Here is a 19378-nt window from a genome sequence, read left to right on the forward strand (position 1 = left end):
TCTGTCTGTCTGTTTGCCTGTTTGTCTGTCGTTCTCTTTTTCCGTAAGAAAAGGATTTTCTTTTACATTTTATTTTTACTTTCTTTTTTATAGATCCCAGCATGTTCGCCTTAAGAAAGCTTTTAATTTTTACCTCCGAAATTTTCTCCCCCATTCTTAAGAAGATGAACGAGACGTTTCTCTTTTCGAGACCAACACTCGGTGATCTCCAGAGATGTCACGTGTTTCGCCCGTTTTCGAGAGAGCAGCATTATCGTCATCGTGAATGAGAAAATTATGACGAGGGAGTTCGTGCACGCGAATGTGCTATCATGCGTCTTTTCTCGTATGATTCCAATTCGTGTAGAGAGAAAGAGAGAGAGAGAGAGAGAGAGAGAGAGAGAGAGAGAGAGAGAGAGAGAGAGAAATAAAGAGAAAAAGATGTAATGCGAATGAGTAGCGACGTAAAATTACCAAGCAAAGTAGTATCACGTAATAACATAAATACCCCATGGGGATGTCGTGATGTTTTCGCTAGTTTTCCACTGATCTTTTTCAAATCATATGCATTTCTTCATGTATTTCAAAATAGATTGGAAGTTCTTTCACTCGTTTGAACAAAAAAATATTTTATTATGTATTGTATTGCCGTCATGTGGCATTGACTAATAATTATTTAGTTATTAACGAATTGAATAAAAATATTGAAAAAGAATAGAAATTTTTATTCTAGTAGAAATTAGAATAAAAATTTGATTCCTTAAATGTTCAAAATATATAGGCATTTATATATGTACAATTCTTTATGACAACAATTAACTTTGAAGTTATACATATATATATATATTTTTTTTTAAGCGTAAGATATATTTAGTATAATATAATATATTAGTTTAAATAACACTATATAATTTTTACATTATACATAATTATATATATATTTTTCGTTTAGACACGAATCGAAAATAGGTTTAATACAGGGATGAAGGTATCTGTTAAAAGAATCGTTTGAACAATATTTATATTTATTTTTTTTTTTTTTTACATCGGAAACGATTCAATTAGAATCGATTTAGATTTTAGATTTTTTATAAAATTAATATTCCCGTAATATATAAGATTCTATAAGAAAATAACTGAACCGTGGATTGTGTCGGTTAGAGTCAATTTGACAATATAGTCCATGTCGAAGCGATTAAGCAGGAATCAGTGACGGTGTCGGTTAAACACGGAAACCAATTGGTGCAATGGCAAGCTCGTCGATGCTGTTGACGTTTTCCTCGGCAGGAGAAGGATGAGAAACAGGAGGAGTAGGAGGAACAGGAACAGGAAGAGGAAGAGGAAGAGAGACGAATCGAAGGTAGTAACGTTTTGGTGTTAACTGGGTCAAACCACAGATTACTTTCTGGCTAACCGTGAGACGTTAGGAGAGGAGAACGCAACTAGCACGCACAGCATGCGTGCGTCCGTTTGTACATGTGTGTTATGTAATAGTAATAGTGGTGGTAGTGGTGATGATGGTGGTGGCAGTGGTTGCGGTGATAGAAAGGGGGTAGTTTAGGGGATGATAGGAATCCTCCTATGTTGCGTTACATACAACGGTAAGCCTCGTACTTGGCCGTGATCGCGTGCAGGTGCGTTCTTGTCCGGCAGGAGAACATACTTAATGGAAGAAGAATAATGGGAGAGAAGTGAAAGGGGAACTTAATGGATAGGCTTACAATTAGCTAGAGGAAAATCAGGGAATATATGTAAGTTTCGTAAAATATTCGCTTTTATTATTATTATCGTCATCTCATTGATATAATACAAAAGATTATCAATTTGTCGTATACATTGAATACAATTAATTCATAAATTAATTAATCTTAAAATATATAAGATCGTAATTCTATCGTGTGCATTTTAATTGTATGATTTATTAAGGCTCACAAGGTGTTTAAGGTATACTAGTTCGTTCATGTGTATTCTCTGTTTATTCTTTTTTTCTCTCTCTCTCTCCCTCTCTCTCTCTCTCTCCATCTTTTGGGAAGCTAAATACGTACGAGTAAATGCATGTATATATACATAGAGCTTGCGCGACTTCACAGAGAGAGAGAGAGAGACAGAGAGAGAGAGAGAGAGAGAGAGAGAGAGAGAGAAGCGTGCACGCGTTTCCTACCGGTAATTCGATGTATACATGTATTATACATATATAGAAATATAATACATATATAGTACGTACATATAGACATATGTATATATATATATATGGCTGTATATAAATATATATATGTATATATATATTTACATATATATACGTTTATATATATATATATATATATATATATATATATATATATTTTGGTACATTCGCCAGATGGTTCAACCGAGATGCTGTGGCACCACGCTGTTCGAGAGAAGGGGACGCAAACGGAGCGAGCGAGAGAGCAATGAGATGCTAGTGGTGGGAGAGAAACAGTACAGGAGCGCGCAAGAGAAAGAGAGAGAGAGAGAGCGATAGAGGAGAGAGAGAGAGAGAGGGAAAGGGAAAGGGAGAGACAGTGAGAGAAAGAGAGAGAGAGAGAGAGTGAGAGAGAGAGAGAGAGAGAGAGAGAGAGATAGAGAGGGATGAAGAACGAAGAGGAGAACGGTCCAGTCGCAGTTCCGACGCGGCACCGCGCGCGTCAACTTCGGATTAGGTAGTAGAGACAGACACGAGGTATCAGAAATTCGTGCATGATATTTCTTTTTTCCCCTTTTGTCTCTCACTGGTTCAACGTCCACTCTTACGTTTATTAAGCCGTCGTTCGTTTTTTTTTCGGACGTGTTGGAACAAAATGGAAATTTTCATATAAATATATAATTCCGTGCGTTCGACTCGGGTGGGAGAAAAACACGCGAAGAAAAAGTCATAAATAATACGGTCGATTGTTTCCCTCTCTCCTCCCTCTCCCCCTCCACCTCCGCCTCCATCCTCTCTATTTCTTTTTTTTTTTTTTTCTATTTCTTTCCTCTTTCTTTCTCTTCTTCTTCTCTTCTTTTAAGAGCACGCGTGTGTTCTCTTCGAAGTATACACGCATACGTTTGCACGCATTCGTACATATATACGCGTGTGTATAAATATATAAAGAGATGTGTATACGAGACCATGCGTTAAGTTATAATTAGCTTCGAGCGTGTTTCTCATCTTCTTTCTAAAAGAAGGAGGAGATAGATAGATAGATAGATAGAGAGAGAGAGAGAGAGAGAGAGAGAGAAAAAGACAAAGCTTCTTCAGCTGGGAAGCTCCGATTTTGACTTTCAACGTCATTCAAGCAAGCATACGAGTAAGCAAGCCGGTCGCTTAGTTAGTCCTCTCTGTATGTATACAACACGTACGACACGAACAATTTTGATATATTCCTTGAGAAAATAGACAGTGGGACAAGGTCATAGAGAGATACGAAGAAGACGACGAATTGAACGAAGAATTTTGTTGATCTTTAATAATCTACGAACGATTATTATTTCTTCTCAATTGATGATCTATGACATTTCTCGATCTTGTTCAAGAGAGCAATAACACGAAGAAAGTGAAGAGGAAAAGGAAAAGTATAATATAACAAAAGGAGATAATAATAATAATAATAATAACAAAAATAATAATAATAATAATAATAATAATAATAGTAATAAAATTATAATAAATAATAATAAATAATAAATAATAAATAATAAATAATAATAATAATAATATAATAATAATAATAATAATAATAATAATAATAATAATAATAATAATCAAAAGAAGTAGAGTTCTGTATTGCGAATTTCTTTTTTCTTTGTTTTGATTGACGGAAGTTACTCCAGCGAGGATATTTTATGGATAAAAAGAAAGCGGTAGAATACATAGTACGGGCTTCGATTTTCGAGCTTCCGACGTTCGTCTCAGCGTTGGAACCTCGTGAAACGACGTGAAAGGGTAGTGCGAATGAGGCGAACGCTTTCAAACCGATGAGATGACAGTGCTGTGCGTGCTGTGGGCTACTCTGTCCACTGTGGCATCGATCCTAGCGTGTTCCGGCTTTTATTTGCCTTATTGGATACAGGTAAACGACATTCACTATCCCGATCTCCATTTCTATTTTATGTCTCTGTCTGTCTCTCTCTCTCTCTCTCTCTCTCTGTTTTCTTTTTTTTGTTTTTTATTATTTTCTTTTTTATTTTTTTCTTGTATGTATCTCGTCATATTTTATACAATCAAAATTATTAAACGTTATATCTTTATTCTCTCTCTCTTGTACATTCTCTCTCTCTCTCTTTTCTTTTGTGTTTTTTTTTCTTTTTTTTTTTGTTACTTTCCATTTATCCCCATTTCCATCGTTTTTCTTTTCTAACGGTCTTTTTTCTTTTTCCTTTTTCTTTTTTCTTTTTTTTCGTTTACCTCATCTTCGATCGTAACGGAGAATCAACGTTAAATTAGTTTCTTTTCATCTTCTTCACGTAGCTTCCACGTGGAAAAAGAGGAGGAACGAGAACAGCGCCCACCTTTCCTTACTAATGTTTTCTTAAGAAAATCAACTCTCAGCACACTGTGCTTTTTCTTTTCTCTCGACCCAAGAACTTGTTTATTTGCAAGAGCTCCTTACGCCGAACGATACGTTTCCTTTCAAGGAAAAATTTCCTTCATTCTTTTTTTACTTTATGCTTTCTTATTTTCCATTTCAAAAGATCTATTATAATATCGAAAATAATTTTTTTATAAATTCGAACGAATTATCAATCTAAATGATATATATAATATTTCTTTTCACTATTTCTCTCTCTCTCTCTCTCTCTCTCTCTCCTTCTCTCTCTCTCTTTCGTGCTCTTTCTCTCTTTTTTTTTTTAATTTAATTTAATTATTTTGCAAACAACTCAACGTTTTAACGCTTGCGATAACGTTTTATATAATAATAGTAATATTTAAATATACGGTATATACATATTATATATATATTTTATATATATATAAAAATATATATATATATATATATGTGGGTACAATATATTATTTAAATTCATTTCCTATTCGTGATATGTTCTTAGTTATGAATTACAAATTACGGGTGCTTGTTCACGTAAAAATTCAAGCTCGTTCGTCGAAATCGCTGTTTCGAGCAGTAATAAAGAATAAAGGTAGAAAAAAGAAAGAAAGAAAGAAAGAAAGAAAGAAAGAAAGGAAGCAAAAAAGAAGCCGTGGTTTCTACAGTCAAAGCTTTAAGCGATTTACCAATTTTCAGCTCGAACTTTTAATGGACTTCAATAAATTGAAATCGAATGGCTTTAATTCGCTCTTTCTAACTAACTGTGCTCCGTCAGTAATTACTTGAAAGTAGTTTCGCGTGTATATATATATATATATATACATATATATATATACATATATACATACACATATACAAGGTCCGGTATATAAGTCGATATTTTCGTTTTCGAAGATATTGTATTTTATTTTTATTTTTAATCGTTGTTTTCTCCCTCTCTCTATTTCTCTCTCTCTCTCTCTCTCTCTCTCTCTCTCTTTTTCTTTCTCTCTTCTCATTCTTATATTTCGTTATTACTCTTGGCTCGTTTCGTTCGAACGAGATGCATTACGAGACAGATATATCGAAGTCCCTTGTTATATCGTTTAGCACGTATATTACGTTCGGCGATACGAGGAAATCGTGTAGATATTTTCAGTTTTATTTTACAGTCGATATCACCACACACATATCGTACGAACGAGATCCTTACTTGTGCTGACGTATGCTATGCACTGCTAAAGTTATGAGGACTTTTCGAAAGTACGAATCGAAATATCTTTCTTACATCGAGCTTTATATATGCCTTTACAGATGGAAAGACGTTTATCAATTGATTGTATTAATTTGAAAGATTTATTATTGACTTTGTTTTAACGTAAACACCATTGATATCATTTGTGGTATCACAAAATGTATTAGAATCGTTTATACAGAGATTCATAACAAATCTGTTCACGGATTTAACATTTCCATCAAACTAATTTACTTATTAATGATAATGAAATCGTTAATGAACTTATTACAGAGACGCGTGATGATTTTCAAACAAACAAAACCACATTAGAGATAGCTTATACTAGTAGTCGTTTTAATACGAACGTAACATATATTCTCGTAACATATTTCTGTGATACGTTTTATGAACACGTTTGTATGAAAACAATTTAACAATCACGATCGACTGTATAAAGCAAATCAAAGGACGTAGACACGTATAAATCTACATCACACATCACGTAGAAATTCACGGATCAATGATATTTCAATCGAAATTTGAAAGACTATACAATGTATAAGCTTGTTCGAAATCCTAGCCCCAAAAATGTTTTCGAGCTGTTGTTGTTTTCTTTTTTGTATTTTTTTTTTTTTTTTTTTTTTTTTGATATACATTTCTATACACGTGCTTGTTTTTATTCTTTTGTCTCAACCGAAAAACTACTTCGATACAATATATATACATATATACGCATAGAAATTAAACATGCACGTTTCATTCATACATCACACGTTTGCATGAATATTATATGTTCGTTTATATTGCTGATCGAGCACTATGTTAACGTTTTGCAAAAGAATGAAACCGCAGAAAATAATACGATTAGAATGTCATAGTATGATAAAACGTTCTCCTTAAATTAATGATCAAAAATTATATTAAACTTGGAGATTATTTTGTTATGATGATCAGACATAGCAATATAAATATAATATTTTATATATAACATAAATATAGATTCTTTTAAATAATTTTCACATTTATATTTTTATATTACCTGGGTAGGTAACTTCTTTTTTTTTTTCCTTCGTAGAACGAACAAACGAACGAACGAACGAACGAACGAACGAACGAACGAAGGGAAGAAAAAGAGGGAAATAGAAAAATGATGGCGGTGTAACGTAGAACATCGTACACATGTATCCCTTTCCTAGTAGCACATAAATCCGTCTTTGCCGTACGATCGGTTTACGTCCGTAAGTAGTGTAACACAGAAAAAGAGAAGGAGAGATAGAGAGAGAGAGTATGTGTGTGTGTGTGTAAGAGAGAGAGAGAAAAGTAGGGGTTGCTTCGAGCGGTTGCCCCGACATAGAACTTTACTCGTACCTTTTTTATACGACGATACGGATGACGTTTCTAGCCGCGACGGATATCCGGCCGTTGCTTCGTTGCTTCGCGGAAAAGCGCGATACGTCCGAGCAATTGGCCGATCTCCGTTGAGAAATGTTCGTCTCATAGACCCACCCTTCTTACGGTATTTCTCTCCTTCTTCTTTTCCTTCTTTCTTCCTCTCGGCTTCTCTACACCCGTTTCCTTTAGCCATAGACGCCTTCTTCTGCGACATACACTAACACACATAAATATCGGGCTTTTGCAACGAAAGGAGAAGAAAGGAGAGACTTATCGCCGAGCAAAAGCATAGTACTCGTAGCTTCTCTTTTTTGTTTTCTTTTTCTGCTTTTTCTTTTTCTATTTTTCTTCTTTTTCTTTTTCTTCTTCTTTTTCTTCTTTTTCTTTTATTTTGTTTTGTTTTGTTTTGTTACCTCCTGTCTTTTCTCGCGAAGATGGAAGGATACAGCGAAAAAGAGAGAGAGAGAGAGAGAGAGAGAGAGAGAGAGAGAGAGAGAGAGAGAGAGAGAGTCGATCGATATCTATGCGTACGTGTGAGAATGATAGACAAAAGAAATAAAAGAAAAGAAAATAGTAAAAGAAAATGAGAGTGGGAGATGGAGAGTTAGATTGATTTATTATACTCGATTTTTTGACAAAACACCATTGCAAACGGAATTAAGGTTAAAATGTAACACGTGAAATAATAAACGAACGTGATACAATAATTAAAAAGTAGAAGTGACAAATCTCAAATATATTTCATTTTTAATTTATGCGTGCGTAAGTGTATATATGTATATATATATATATATATATATATATATATATATATATATATATACATATACACACACACTTAATATGATAGTTACAAATCGTAGGATTGTGCGCGACAGTTAAGGGCCACCGTGGTTAATACTTGATTTTGGTCTCGTAATTACATGACGTAATCGGATTATAGGAACGTCGGTATATTTCAATAAATTAGTCGGTAGTAGGTATTCCTTTGTTGGGAATTACCACCGAGCGAACGCGGTCTACCGAGTCAATATTCGAGTATTAGCGGATTCGAACTTTATTATCCGCGTAATGTCGCACTGAAGCGGACGCACTCTGACGAAACAATGGATATTTAATGTTATATTCATCGACATCGTCTCGTTACAAAACGGTCGCGAGTAAGTGAGTATATATGTGTGTGAGAAAGAGAGAGAGAAAGAGAGGGAGAGAGAGAGAGAGAGAGAGAGAAAGAGAAATAGATAGAAGATAGGAGCGAACAAAATTTTACGCATATAGGATCAAAGCGTGCGGAACCACCCCTACGTTACATTTGCATAAGAAAACAGGAATCTCCAAACGCGTTATCCTACCTTTTTATTCGCAAATATGTCGGCCAGCTGCGAATTTACCTCTCTTTTTATCTCTCCTCGGACCCTACATCTACACTACATACATACATACACATATACACATTTACAAAAATCTCCCTAGTCAAGAGTTTCAAACACCGCAGAGTGATTACTTTCAAATAAGCTTTTTTCTTTTTTTTCCCCTCTACCCATTATTTTTTCACGACGACAATGTAGGAATTTTACTTTAAGGGGGAATCTTCCAAGATAAATAATTCGAATTCATGATAAAGAACGACGATAAATATTTAGTTTAGTATACTTTGACATATAAGGATATTATTTTTTATTTGGCGATAAGAGTAAAACGTTAAAAAATATGTTGATTTCCTGAAAAACGTTTCTATCACTAAAAAACATCAAGCTATATAAGGATTAGAAAAGATATAAGGAAATCCAAGGAGATAGGATAATATCCATAAATTTTTTTTAGAAAGAATGTACCATACATCATGCATATGTATGTAAAGTCCTTCGATTTTTTTGTCACCCCTTTTTCTCTACCGTGATTTATACGAAAAGTTTTCTTTCTTTTTCTCTCCCCTTTTTTGTCTCCTCCTTTCGTTTTCCTTTTTCTTTTTCTCTTTTTCTTTTTTTTTTCTTTTTTTTTTTTTTTTTTCTTCTTTCCTTTTTTATTTTTCGAGCCTCCTCTCGAAGGAGACGCTGCCTGATTAGGATTCTTAATCGACCGAAACCTGGCGCCGTTGTTGTAGTTTCGAAGTCGCCGCGCGTTTTTGCCCGAGATAACGCCAAGATAGTGTAGTGTATCCTGGCAAAGGATACCTTGGAAGAATATGCGGAACGTACGAGCTCGAGGTAACGCGGTTATTAGCATACCGATGGTTCTCGAAATTGCCACATTACAAATTCTGCATGAGAGAGAGAGATAGATAAAGAGAGGGAGAGAGAGAGAGAGAGAGAGAAAAGTAAGGCCTTTAAACGTTTCGTCGAGCATGATGGAGCACGAGCGAGAAAGTTATACAGAGATTGAGATAGATAGAGAGAGAGAGAGAGAGAGAGGGAGAGAGAGAGAGAGAGAGAGAAAGGGACAGAGAGAGAGAGAGATAATAAGATAATATATACATTCTAATTGAACGCTTCCCATAACACAAAGCTATTCTTTTTTGCCATTATAATTTATCATTTGTATATAATTTGATGATTACTCGATCGAAAAGAAAGACAAAATCATGTGCAAGTAATTAGTTTAACACTCCTTCGAATATAAATGTTGGTGTAGTAAGACACGTGGTTTGCGAAAGTCGGCTTTTTTCGTCGACTTTATCGTGTGATTTATATATGAAACTTTAGGACTTGAGCCAATTAGGAGTTACAAAAGTCGTAAAATTCGCACAGCGTGAGATTCGATTTATCGTTGATCGAAAAGGATAATTTCATGGAACGCGACTCGATGAAATTCTTTGCACGGATTTGTATAAGTAGATTATTTCTCTTTTTCTTTTATATTTTTTCTTAAATAAAAAACGACGACGTACGACCGTTTTACTTCGAGAATATTTTCCTTCTTTCGCCGTTTGCATGCAAATTTTTCCTCATACTTACTTACTTATTTACGTACTTAGTTACTTATGAAAATACTTTAGCGTGTTGGTCGATATAACACCGTAACGCGTAATGCAGAATAACGAGAACGTTGAAAAATGAACGCGTTCAACGCAGCGATAATATTTAGAAATCGTCCTCTGATCGTTATCTCTTTCTCTTTCATTTTTTCTTTTTTAGTATGTTTTTTGTTTTTTGTTTTTTTTTTTTTCTTTTTTTCCTTTCCTTTTTTGTAATCCGATTTTACACAAAGTAAACGTGGAAAAATTAAATGGATACGAAATTAATCACGCGTTTGTTTATGTATCTATTAATCAAGCTCATGTTTAATGATGCTGCTTTTGAAACGTTTTGGTTTTCTCTTTTATATGTGTGTGCGTGTGTGCGTGTGCGTGCGTGTGTCCATGTATTGATTCCTCGTATCATTACAATTCGTTAACTCAGTCGTTGTTTTTTATGTGAAATAAAATCAACGACATCATTGACATCAATGATAAATTTATTTTTTTTCTAATAAGGCAGGATTTTTCTTCTTAATCTTTCATATTCATTGATTCATAAATTCATTATCGTTAAGGAGACTTTTATAAAGGACTTGAAATTGGATTTATACGTTATTAGCATTTCCTCACTTTGAAAAACTCTATAAATTTTATATTTCTTTTTCTTAAGATAATATTTCAGCAAACGTTTCCCGTCATATTTTTCCACAGAATCGCGTCGTAAAACACGACCGCGTAAGATCGGTGCGTGAAGCGCGAAGCAGACCTTTTTCTGGTACATACGACCTTAAAATAGCGAACGGTAAGCGCACACCGACGTCTGTTTAGATTTATGTCTTTATATTTTTCAGGGACGACTGCTGGGAAAGGCCGACGCGTACTTCAGTTCCTTTCGGCGTTGCAACTATCCACGAATCAGGGCACCTAACGCTACACCTGAGATAGTTTACGAGTGTGCTCGGTACTCTAGGTACGTATGTACATATATGCGTTTGTTTATTTATTGATTGTGCGTATTCTCACATTCATTGCCATCTCCACAGTTCCTATACATATATATCTATGTATACGTTTGCGGTACGTTTGTGTATACACGTGCCGCCCATTTACCCGCGTTTCCGCGACCGGAACCGCATCCTTCTCGTTTAGCGCAACCAGAAATTCCTGAATGTATCACCACTGTGCCCGCTCGAAAATGGCAAATATCGTCCGCCCCATTGTTTGCCAAAACTGAATCTCTTCCTCTGAATTTTCCCGTATACGCGCGTGCGTGTATTTGCGCCTGTATATATGCGTAAGTGACACATAAATACATAACGCTCGTACACGTAAAGCGGAAAGATATTCGAGTGGTGTACAGAAATTCTAAACGCATGAAAAAACAAAGCGTTCCCTTTGAAATCTTGTTAAGCGCAAGTTCGTTTAAAATTTCTTATAATTAATTATGATCTATATGTATTTCGTTTTATTTGTATATTTTATTATAGGATGCTTTTAGGCTAATTTTATATGATAAAATAATGTTATATGATAAAAAGGGAGAAAAAATGAATTACTTATTTTCTTCATTATTCATTTAATATCGCATATAAGTGAGGGAAAAATTTGTTTAGATTATTATTATTGTTTAGTTTTTTTTTTTTTTTTTTTTTTTTTTTTTTTTATTGAAGGTAGGAGAACTGAGAGAAATATTTTTTTTTGAGAGTGTATTGAATTGTATATATATATATATATATTATATATATTTATATATATATTATATATATTGTATATATATATATTATATATATTATATATATATTATATATATTATATATATATAATGTATGTAAATATATATATATATGCTCGTATATGTACTCTATAAAAATGTAATTTTACGGGATTCATCGATGAGCGTAAATACATTTATTGGAAATAAATTGTCATTAACGAAGATGTCAAAGTGCTAGTTGTAAAAGAAGTATGTAAAAAAAAAAAAAAAAACACTAACAAAACATTAATACCACGACAAAATGCAAATTGAACGAACGTTCACGGTCGATTACAGTTTGAAAAAGAAAGAAAATTAAAAAATATATATCGTCTCTCTGAGTATACTATGCAATATAAATAATCGTGAGACCGACAAATTCAGATGGATACAATCGATTTAACTTTTGTGTTTCCCTCAGGCGTATTCAATTGAGAAGAATCTTTCACATTAATGATTACCTATCGTTATTGTGTATATGCATCCAATATTTGTTCATCATTAATCGATCTACTTTCATTTAATCTGTCAAATGTTTCATTTCATAGCTCGATGTTAGTTTTGAGGTGAAGAGAGAAAGACAAGAAGAGAGAAAAACAAAATGAAAGTCATTTGAAATTTTCATTGTGTGGGATGAATTGAAATAATCGTCAAATAATCGAAATTAAGTGAAAATAATTTTGTGAAAGAAATGAAATATTCTTGTTCGATTATGAAATTAAAATACTTCAAAGGCAATAAGTTTTCAAACGATAGTAATCATTGTTAAATCATTGAGGCATTCAATTTCAAATATACACATTCATCAAATATACACATAATCTTATTAGTTATTATTAAAGTATATGAGTATTGTTTGTTAGGTAATAACTTTATTATTACACACATATAAATATGAATTAAAGTTTTGATAAATCAAATACGTTATTTTATTTAACTCTATATCGTTTTGTTAGTTTTCAATTTCTTGGCCAAGAAAATATACTCTTTAGTGTCATAATATAATACATATGTATATTTCATAGCGTTCGAAACAATGGGAGAACGGCTTTCTAGTATTCGTTGATAGCCGAACTTGGAATTAATTACGAGTGTGTAAGGTATATTGCGGTAGGGATGACGTATAAATTATTCTGTAACTGGCAACAGATATCCCGAACGTAACGTAACAGAGGCAAACAATGACGACGATCAACACGGGATGGAATATCCCAAGCGAAGCTGTGAACGGCATATTCACACACACACACACACACACACACACACACACACACACACACACACACATGCATACAAATACGTACATACGTATATACGTACATACAGATATACGTTCAGAGATATCTTTTGTGATTATCAGAAAAATATTTGCATTGAAATGAAATAACACCTTTTTAGTTAATTTCGAAGAGAAATGATAAAGATTTTTTTTCTTTTATATATATATATATATATATATATATATATATATATATATATATCTTTTATCGTATGCACGGTTAATATACGTTGAGTGCCAAATCAATTTTGCATTGGATATATATATATATATATATATTTTTTTTTTTTGTAAATAAAATATACATGAGAATTTATTGCCATACTTTTTTACTTTTATATTAAGAAGTATACATTTAATTATCTAAACGTTACAAAGTATATTTTTAAAAATGTTTGAAATAAAAATGTTTGAAAAATAGAATGCCGGTGAGTAGTGACCCTCTACTGTACCTTAATTTAACTTGTTAAACACTATACCCTTTTGAAATTCTTTACGTACTTTATAGAGCGTAAAAATTGTTTTCATATATATATATATATATATATATATATATATATATATATATATATATATATATTTAAAAACTCCAAATACTTTGTCCAATCTAGAGAATGTTTTTAAATTTGAAAAAGTCTTCGAATATTTTCTTGACCTCCCCCCACCCCATCCACTTTACCCCGAGAATGAAAGATTAAGAATGTTTATAGAATATTTAATAATATGAGGTTCAACATAAAATGAAATTTGCAGTTTCTGGGATATACCAAGCGCATGGTGGCAAGCTAGCACGGTAACGATGGGGATTGGTGTATCGATTGCTGTGATCGGTGCATTGACTCTTTTAGCAGCAGCATCTTCTTTTCTACCCCATATACTAAGGACTCCAAAGCATACTAGATTACTTGGTTCCATACATTTCATAGCCGGTGAGTAATCTTTGTCTTGTTTAATAACTAACTTTGATTCTGAACGCATACGACATGCTCCAATTGCCGTAATAGTCGAATTAACTTGTCTCGCATCTTGTCGGCAATTTCCTCTTAAAGGATAATAGAGAATATTATAGCATTTAAAATTTATTCGATCGTTCTCGTTGATTACTGATCTAGATTAAATAGCATTACGACTAGTAAACCACGATGGAACGTTGAACATTTACTTGCTACTAAGATAGGTATGCGATTTAATTTAATTGTACGTTCATATAATGGCCATTTCAAATGAAATTAACGAATACGTTTAGAATGGAAAAACTTTTATTGAGTTTACGAATATATACATATATACGTATATATACGTATATATATGTATATATGTATATATATATCTCGCGTTTCGCTTGAAAATATTTCCAATTGATTCGATTCGCTATGATTAAAATTCTTCGATCGGTTCTTAACTCGATACGAATTTATTCTCGTATTTTTTTAAAGAAAATACTAAGTCTAATTTGAATAATTCTCAAAAGAGAAACCACATTGGATCACGCAATAATCTAGAATTTCTGGAAAATCGAGAAATTTATCCTTCCTACCGAAAGCCTACCGAACTTTCCACGTTCCTGTTAAATGGTCCCGCTTATAACCGAGTTCCTCGAGGTAATCCTTCGATCGACGTTGCTATCCTTGAGATAATCTACCGCAGAATCGAGTTTATCTCTCGTCGTCGTTGTCGTCGTCGTCGTCGTCGTCGTCTTCTTCTTCTTCATCGTCGAGCAACCACCTTACAGCGGTGAACCGTGACATTTCTGGAATTTCTCGGTTTCGAGCGTATTTCTATCAAGGAGTGTGGGAAGATCGATGGTGTTTCTACGTGGAAAGTTAGTTTACCCATACAAAAAGAGACATAGAAACAACATACATACGTTTCCTCTTTCCATTCTCATTCTCTTTCTCTTTATTCTTATCCTCCTTACTTATTCCCTAGTTTATATAATCTTATAGCATAGAATATCAAAACTAATGAGACAAATTCCAGCTGTCTTGTGTCTCTACGTTACAGCTACAATGATATGTGGTGGTTTGGTGATGTACCCCATTGGATGGGACAATCAAGAAGTACGTGAGTCCTGCGGCAAAGCTGCGAACGTGTACAATCTCGGTGAGTAAGCTGTTTCTCTCTCTGTCACTATTTCTCTCTCTCTCTCTCTCTCTCTCTCTCTCTCTCTATCTATCTATCTCTCTGTCTCGCTCTCTCGCTCTCTCTCTCTCTCTCTCTCTCTCTCTCGTTATAGAAGCAAGCTCGTCATTTCCTTCTCGTAGAATGGTGCTAATCGCCGATGTAAGGGTCGACCGCGCAACGATCATTACGCACCTCGTATAACCACGAACCTAACGACGCTCTTACTGTCGGTTTCTCTCTCTTTCTATCTCTCTCTCTTTCTCACATGCGCGCAGAACTTTCTGTATCCTCGAGGCAGGCACGAGCCCTCTAACCCCTTTTTATGTTAGTTTATGAACCTAGGCTGTATCGCGGACTTACGCTATTCGTTCGACCTTAACACTAACCTTCCTAACCGTTTATTGCTATCTGTTTCCCTTGTTTCTTCATTATGATGTCTCATTTTCTCTCTCTCTCTCTCTCTCTCTCTCTCTCTCTTTCTCTCTCTCTTTCTCTATCTATCTACCTATCTATTTATCTATCTATCTATCTATCTATCTATCGATCTATCTCTTTCTCTTTTTTATTTTCTGTTTATCTATCTCTTTCTGACATTCTGTTTCTGTCTATAATACATATATATATATATATATACGTATTTTTTTTTAATTTATTGCATACAAACAGTACTAATAATCATCGAATTAAAATTCAAATCTAATTTGCTCTGGTCTTTCAGTTCTCATTTAATCTCACCCTTTTTCTATTTTCTTTCTCTTTCTATTCCCCCGGAAAGGGTTAATCAATTTGAAGCTTCCGTCGCGACCCTATCTCAAAGAATTCCCCAAGGATTCCAGGAGAAATGAACTTATCTGCGACCGATCGACCCGACAGGAAACTGTTACGACGCGCGACCGCCCCTGGAATTAACTTCTCGCGAGAACGTTTTCGATCACCGAGATTTTTCCGCGATTTATTGAGGAATGAAAAGGAGAAAAAGAGATCGATAAGTAGATAGACAGATAGATAGATCGAGGAAGAGAGAGAGAGAGAGAGAGAGAGAGAGAGAGAGAGAGAGAGAGAGAGAGAGAGACGTTTGTCGAGTCACGTTTCTTACGGTTCATTCAACGATTTGATTATAAGCAGACTTTCTATTAAATCGAACTTCGGTGATCCATTTAATTTTCAAGCAATTTTAATGGACGTTTAACGATATTTCGCGTTCCGTTATGTTGACACAGCTAGGAGATTTTCTGAAAGCTTTTCTGAAAGTTGCTTTCGTGAATAGTAGCAGTATGTACTTTGGAAGAAAATCTGTCGAAAAGGATTTTTGTAGAAAGTTTAAATAGAAGGAGAGAAAAAGAGAGAGAGAGAGAGAGAGAGAGAGAGAGAGAGAGAGAGAGAGAGAGAGATTGTAGGGAAAGCGAAGTCATTTTCCTTAACGAAATAGATTTAAAACTGCCATGTATATATATACATACATACATATATATATATATATATATATATATATATATATATATATACACATGTATCTTTACGTTTCTGTATATATATGTGTGTACGTGAGTTCGATTCTATCTTCACACGTTTTGTACGCTAAATATATCCTATTCTCCGATACTTTCTTTTCTTCGATTTTCAAAAAAAGATTTTCCGATACTCTTTCTACGTACTACAATAAGCAGTAAGTTCTTACAATATTATCTGTTCTATCGTAAAAGCTATTAATGTCAATGGCACTCTTCTTTTTATCGACTTAAATGCAACTACGAAATTATTTAACGTCAAAAAGAGAATAAACGAATAATCGTAAGATATATGTATATTCGAAATATGTTCGTGAACAAAATTATGATGACTCTTTAGGGGAATCGACAAGTGTTTCGAAAATTTCAATCGAATTGAATAACATTCCGTTTGAATCACCGAGAATGATGCATCGTGCGCAATAATTGGCTCGACTTTGTCTCATGGGATCTCTCTCACTCTCTCTCTCACTCTCTCTCTCTCTCTCTAGATTAAGCTCAAATCTTGAACTTGAAGTGTCCCTTAGGGTAAGCATATTGTTGTGACAAGTGCACGTAATCGCTTATGGGATAGGATAGAACGGTGATACGTAACCATATATAAGAGATAGAAAGGCAGATAGAGATAGAGATGGAGATATAAATAGAACTAGAGATAGAGATAGAGAATCAAGTTGTATTAGAACGGTGGAACAACAGAGAATGGTCCCGTAGCAAAGCAGAAATTCATCGGTCAAAGAGACGACAGGTTTAGAGTCGATGATGACCTGTCAACGGTTTGTACGTTTCAGGCAAATGCTCATTGTCCTGGTCCAGTCATCTCCTCATCGGTTCGGTAATCTTGCTGATGCTGTGCTTCGGTCTGAGTTTCTGCGCTGCCCGACACAAGCCGTCACACTCGCACACGGATCCCCTGCGCATTTGACAATCGATTCGCGCCTACTCCTCGCCGAAGACGACGACAACCACTCTCTCCTTCGTCACAGTCTGTTGATCGTCACTCTGTAGTCAACCGATAACGTACGTACATACGTACGTATCTCTGTGTATGTTCACCTGTCTGTATGTCTGTATGTATGTGCGTGCATGCGTGTGTGTGTGTGTGCGTGAGTTTGTGTGTCAGTGTGTGTATCTACATACTACATCGAATAAGCAGTAACGTGACTACGAAATTTGTATTTCATCGAGAAATAGCATCGATTCTCTATTCCCGTTGCTTCTTCGAATATTGTCACGTAGTATGTATACTCGCGAGGATACGAAATTGATTGTTCTTTTTAAGAGTTTCTAGTGTATGTATGTATCTTTATGTATCTATGTATGTGTGCCATCCTTTGGCGTGTGTATGTGTGTGTATGCGCGTATGGACGTATGACTTAATAGATAGAAAAAATAAGAAGAAGACAAAGATGTATCTAATGTAAGAGTTGAGTATATGCGATTTTAATAATCGCACTTGTCATATTGAGTCCGTTTCCGAGTCGCCATTCTACTTAAGACTCTCCTATCATTTCCTTCTTTTCCTTATTTTTATCAACGTAAGAGGAATTCTCTCGGAAAATCAAATGAAATGAATCGATTTGATTTCTTTTCTCTCTCTTTCTCTCTCTCTCTTTCTCTCTCTCTCTCTCTCTAAGGCTTTTTTCATTCTTTAAATATTTCCATTCAAAAATTACCTAAGGCAAAATGAACGAATACTTTCTCTAAAATCGATCCTCACAAAACTGCCTTTGGCTCTTGTGCATAGCGTAACGTAGAATAGCACAGTATTGCATCGCATTGGAGAAGGAATTTTGGCTCTTACCTTCTCTCATGTTGGCATCCTTTTTCCACTTTTGCTCCCGGCATTCGAACTCATTCGAATCCTTTCGTTTTGTGAAGATTTGAATTCCTTTATAAACCACTCTTGAGAAAAAGAGAGAAACTAGTTTCTTTTTTCTCTTTCCTTTTCTATTCATCCATCTATCTGTCTTTCTGAGGTTGCTTTTAAAAGCTAGCCGCAGGTAGATTTCCGTCTTTTCGTGAGAAAGAGTAAGAGATAAAGAGAGGGAGAGAAAGAAACAGAGAGAGAAAGAGAGAGAGAGAGAGAGAGAGAGAGAGAGAGAGAGAAATGAAATGAAGAAACGACGAGAGAAAATGACGTACAAATGGAAGCGTTAAATTTGGATGCCTCTTACTTTATGCAATTCCGTATATACATATATATACATAAATATATATATTTATATATAAATATATAAATATATAAATATATAAATATATATATATATATTTATATGTTTAGCGATATAGTGATGGAATTTACAGTGTGGCACTCTTATCTCCGGCATAGCCACGTTGCGCTCCTACTGAATTCCACTACCCTCTCGCATGGACACTTGTCTCCCAGGGGTTTTAGGTCGTAAACAAATACTTCGTAAGTACGTTTACCCTGCGCACGGATTTAAAGCTCGTACATACATAAGCTTTAACTTCTCTTTACTTGTATATTCCTCCATCCCCTCCCTCTCTCTCTCTCTCTCTTCATATATATATATATATATATATATATATATATATATATATATTGTATATATATAAATAGTTATAGCACTTTATCGTTGTATACTATGTTCGTACACGTA

General features: G+C 34.4%; 1 protein-coding gene across 9 annotated transcripts in view; it reads left to right on the forward strand.

The window, feature by feature from the left end:
- LOC124431416 (LHFPL tetraspan subfamily member 6 protein-like) overlaps positions 1-19378 on the forward strand; it is a 44870-nt gene that overhangs the window by 4475 nt on the left and 21017 nt on the right. Inside the window, exons 1-8 of one of the 9 annotated variants that reach the window (XM_046979350.1) lie at positions 944-1730; positions 2339-3287; positions 3377-3552; positions 3802-4049; positions 10942-11060; positions 13876-14051; positions 15127-15225; positions 17546-18871. In XM_046979350.1, the coding sequence (XP_046835306.1) occupies positions 3960-4049; positions 10942-11060; positions 13876-14051; positions 15127-15225; positions 17546-17679 (618 nt within the window). In that variant the 5' untranslated portion in view covers positions 944-1730; positions 2339-3287; positions 3377-3552; positions 3802-3959 and the 3' untranslated portion in view covers positions 17680-18871. Of the gene's footprint in view, positions 1-923; positions 1731-2338; positions 3553-3801; positions 4050-10941; positions 11061-13875; positions 14052-15126; positions 15226-17545; positions 18872-19378 lie in introns of those variants that run through there. The other 8 variants (XM_046979341.1, XM_046979333.1, XM_046979359.1 and 5 more) reach the window with 8 other exon arrangements.

This window comes from Vespa crabro, chromosome 1, assembly GCF_910589235.1.
Source record: "Vespa crabro chromosome 1, iyVesCrab1.2, whole genome shotgun sequence".
NCBI classification, from domain to species: Eukaryota; Metazoa; Arthropoda; class Insecta; order Hymenoptera; family Vespidae; genus Vespa; species Vespa crabro.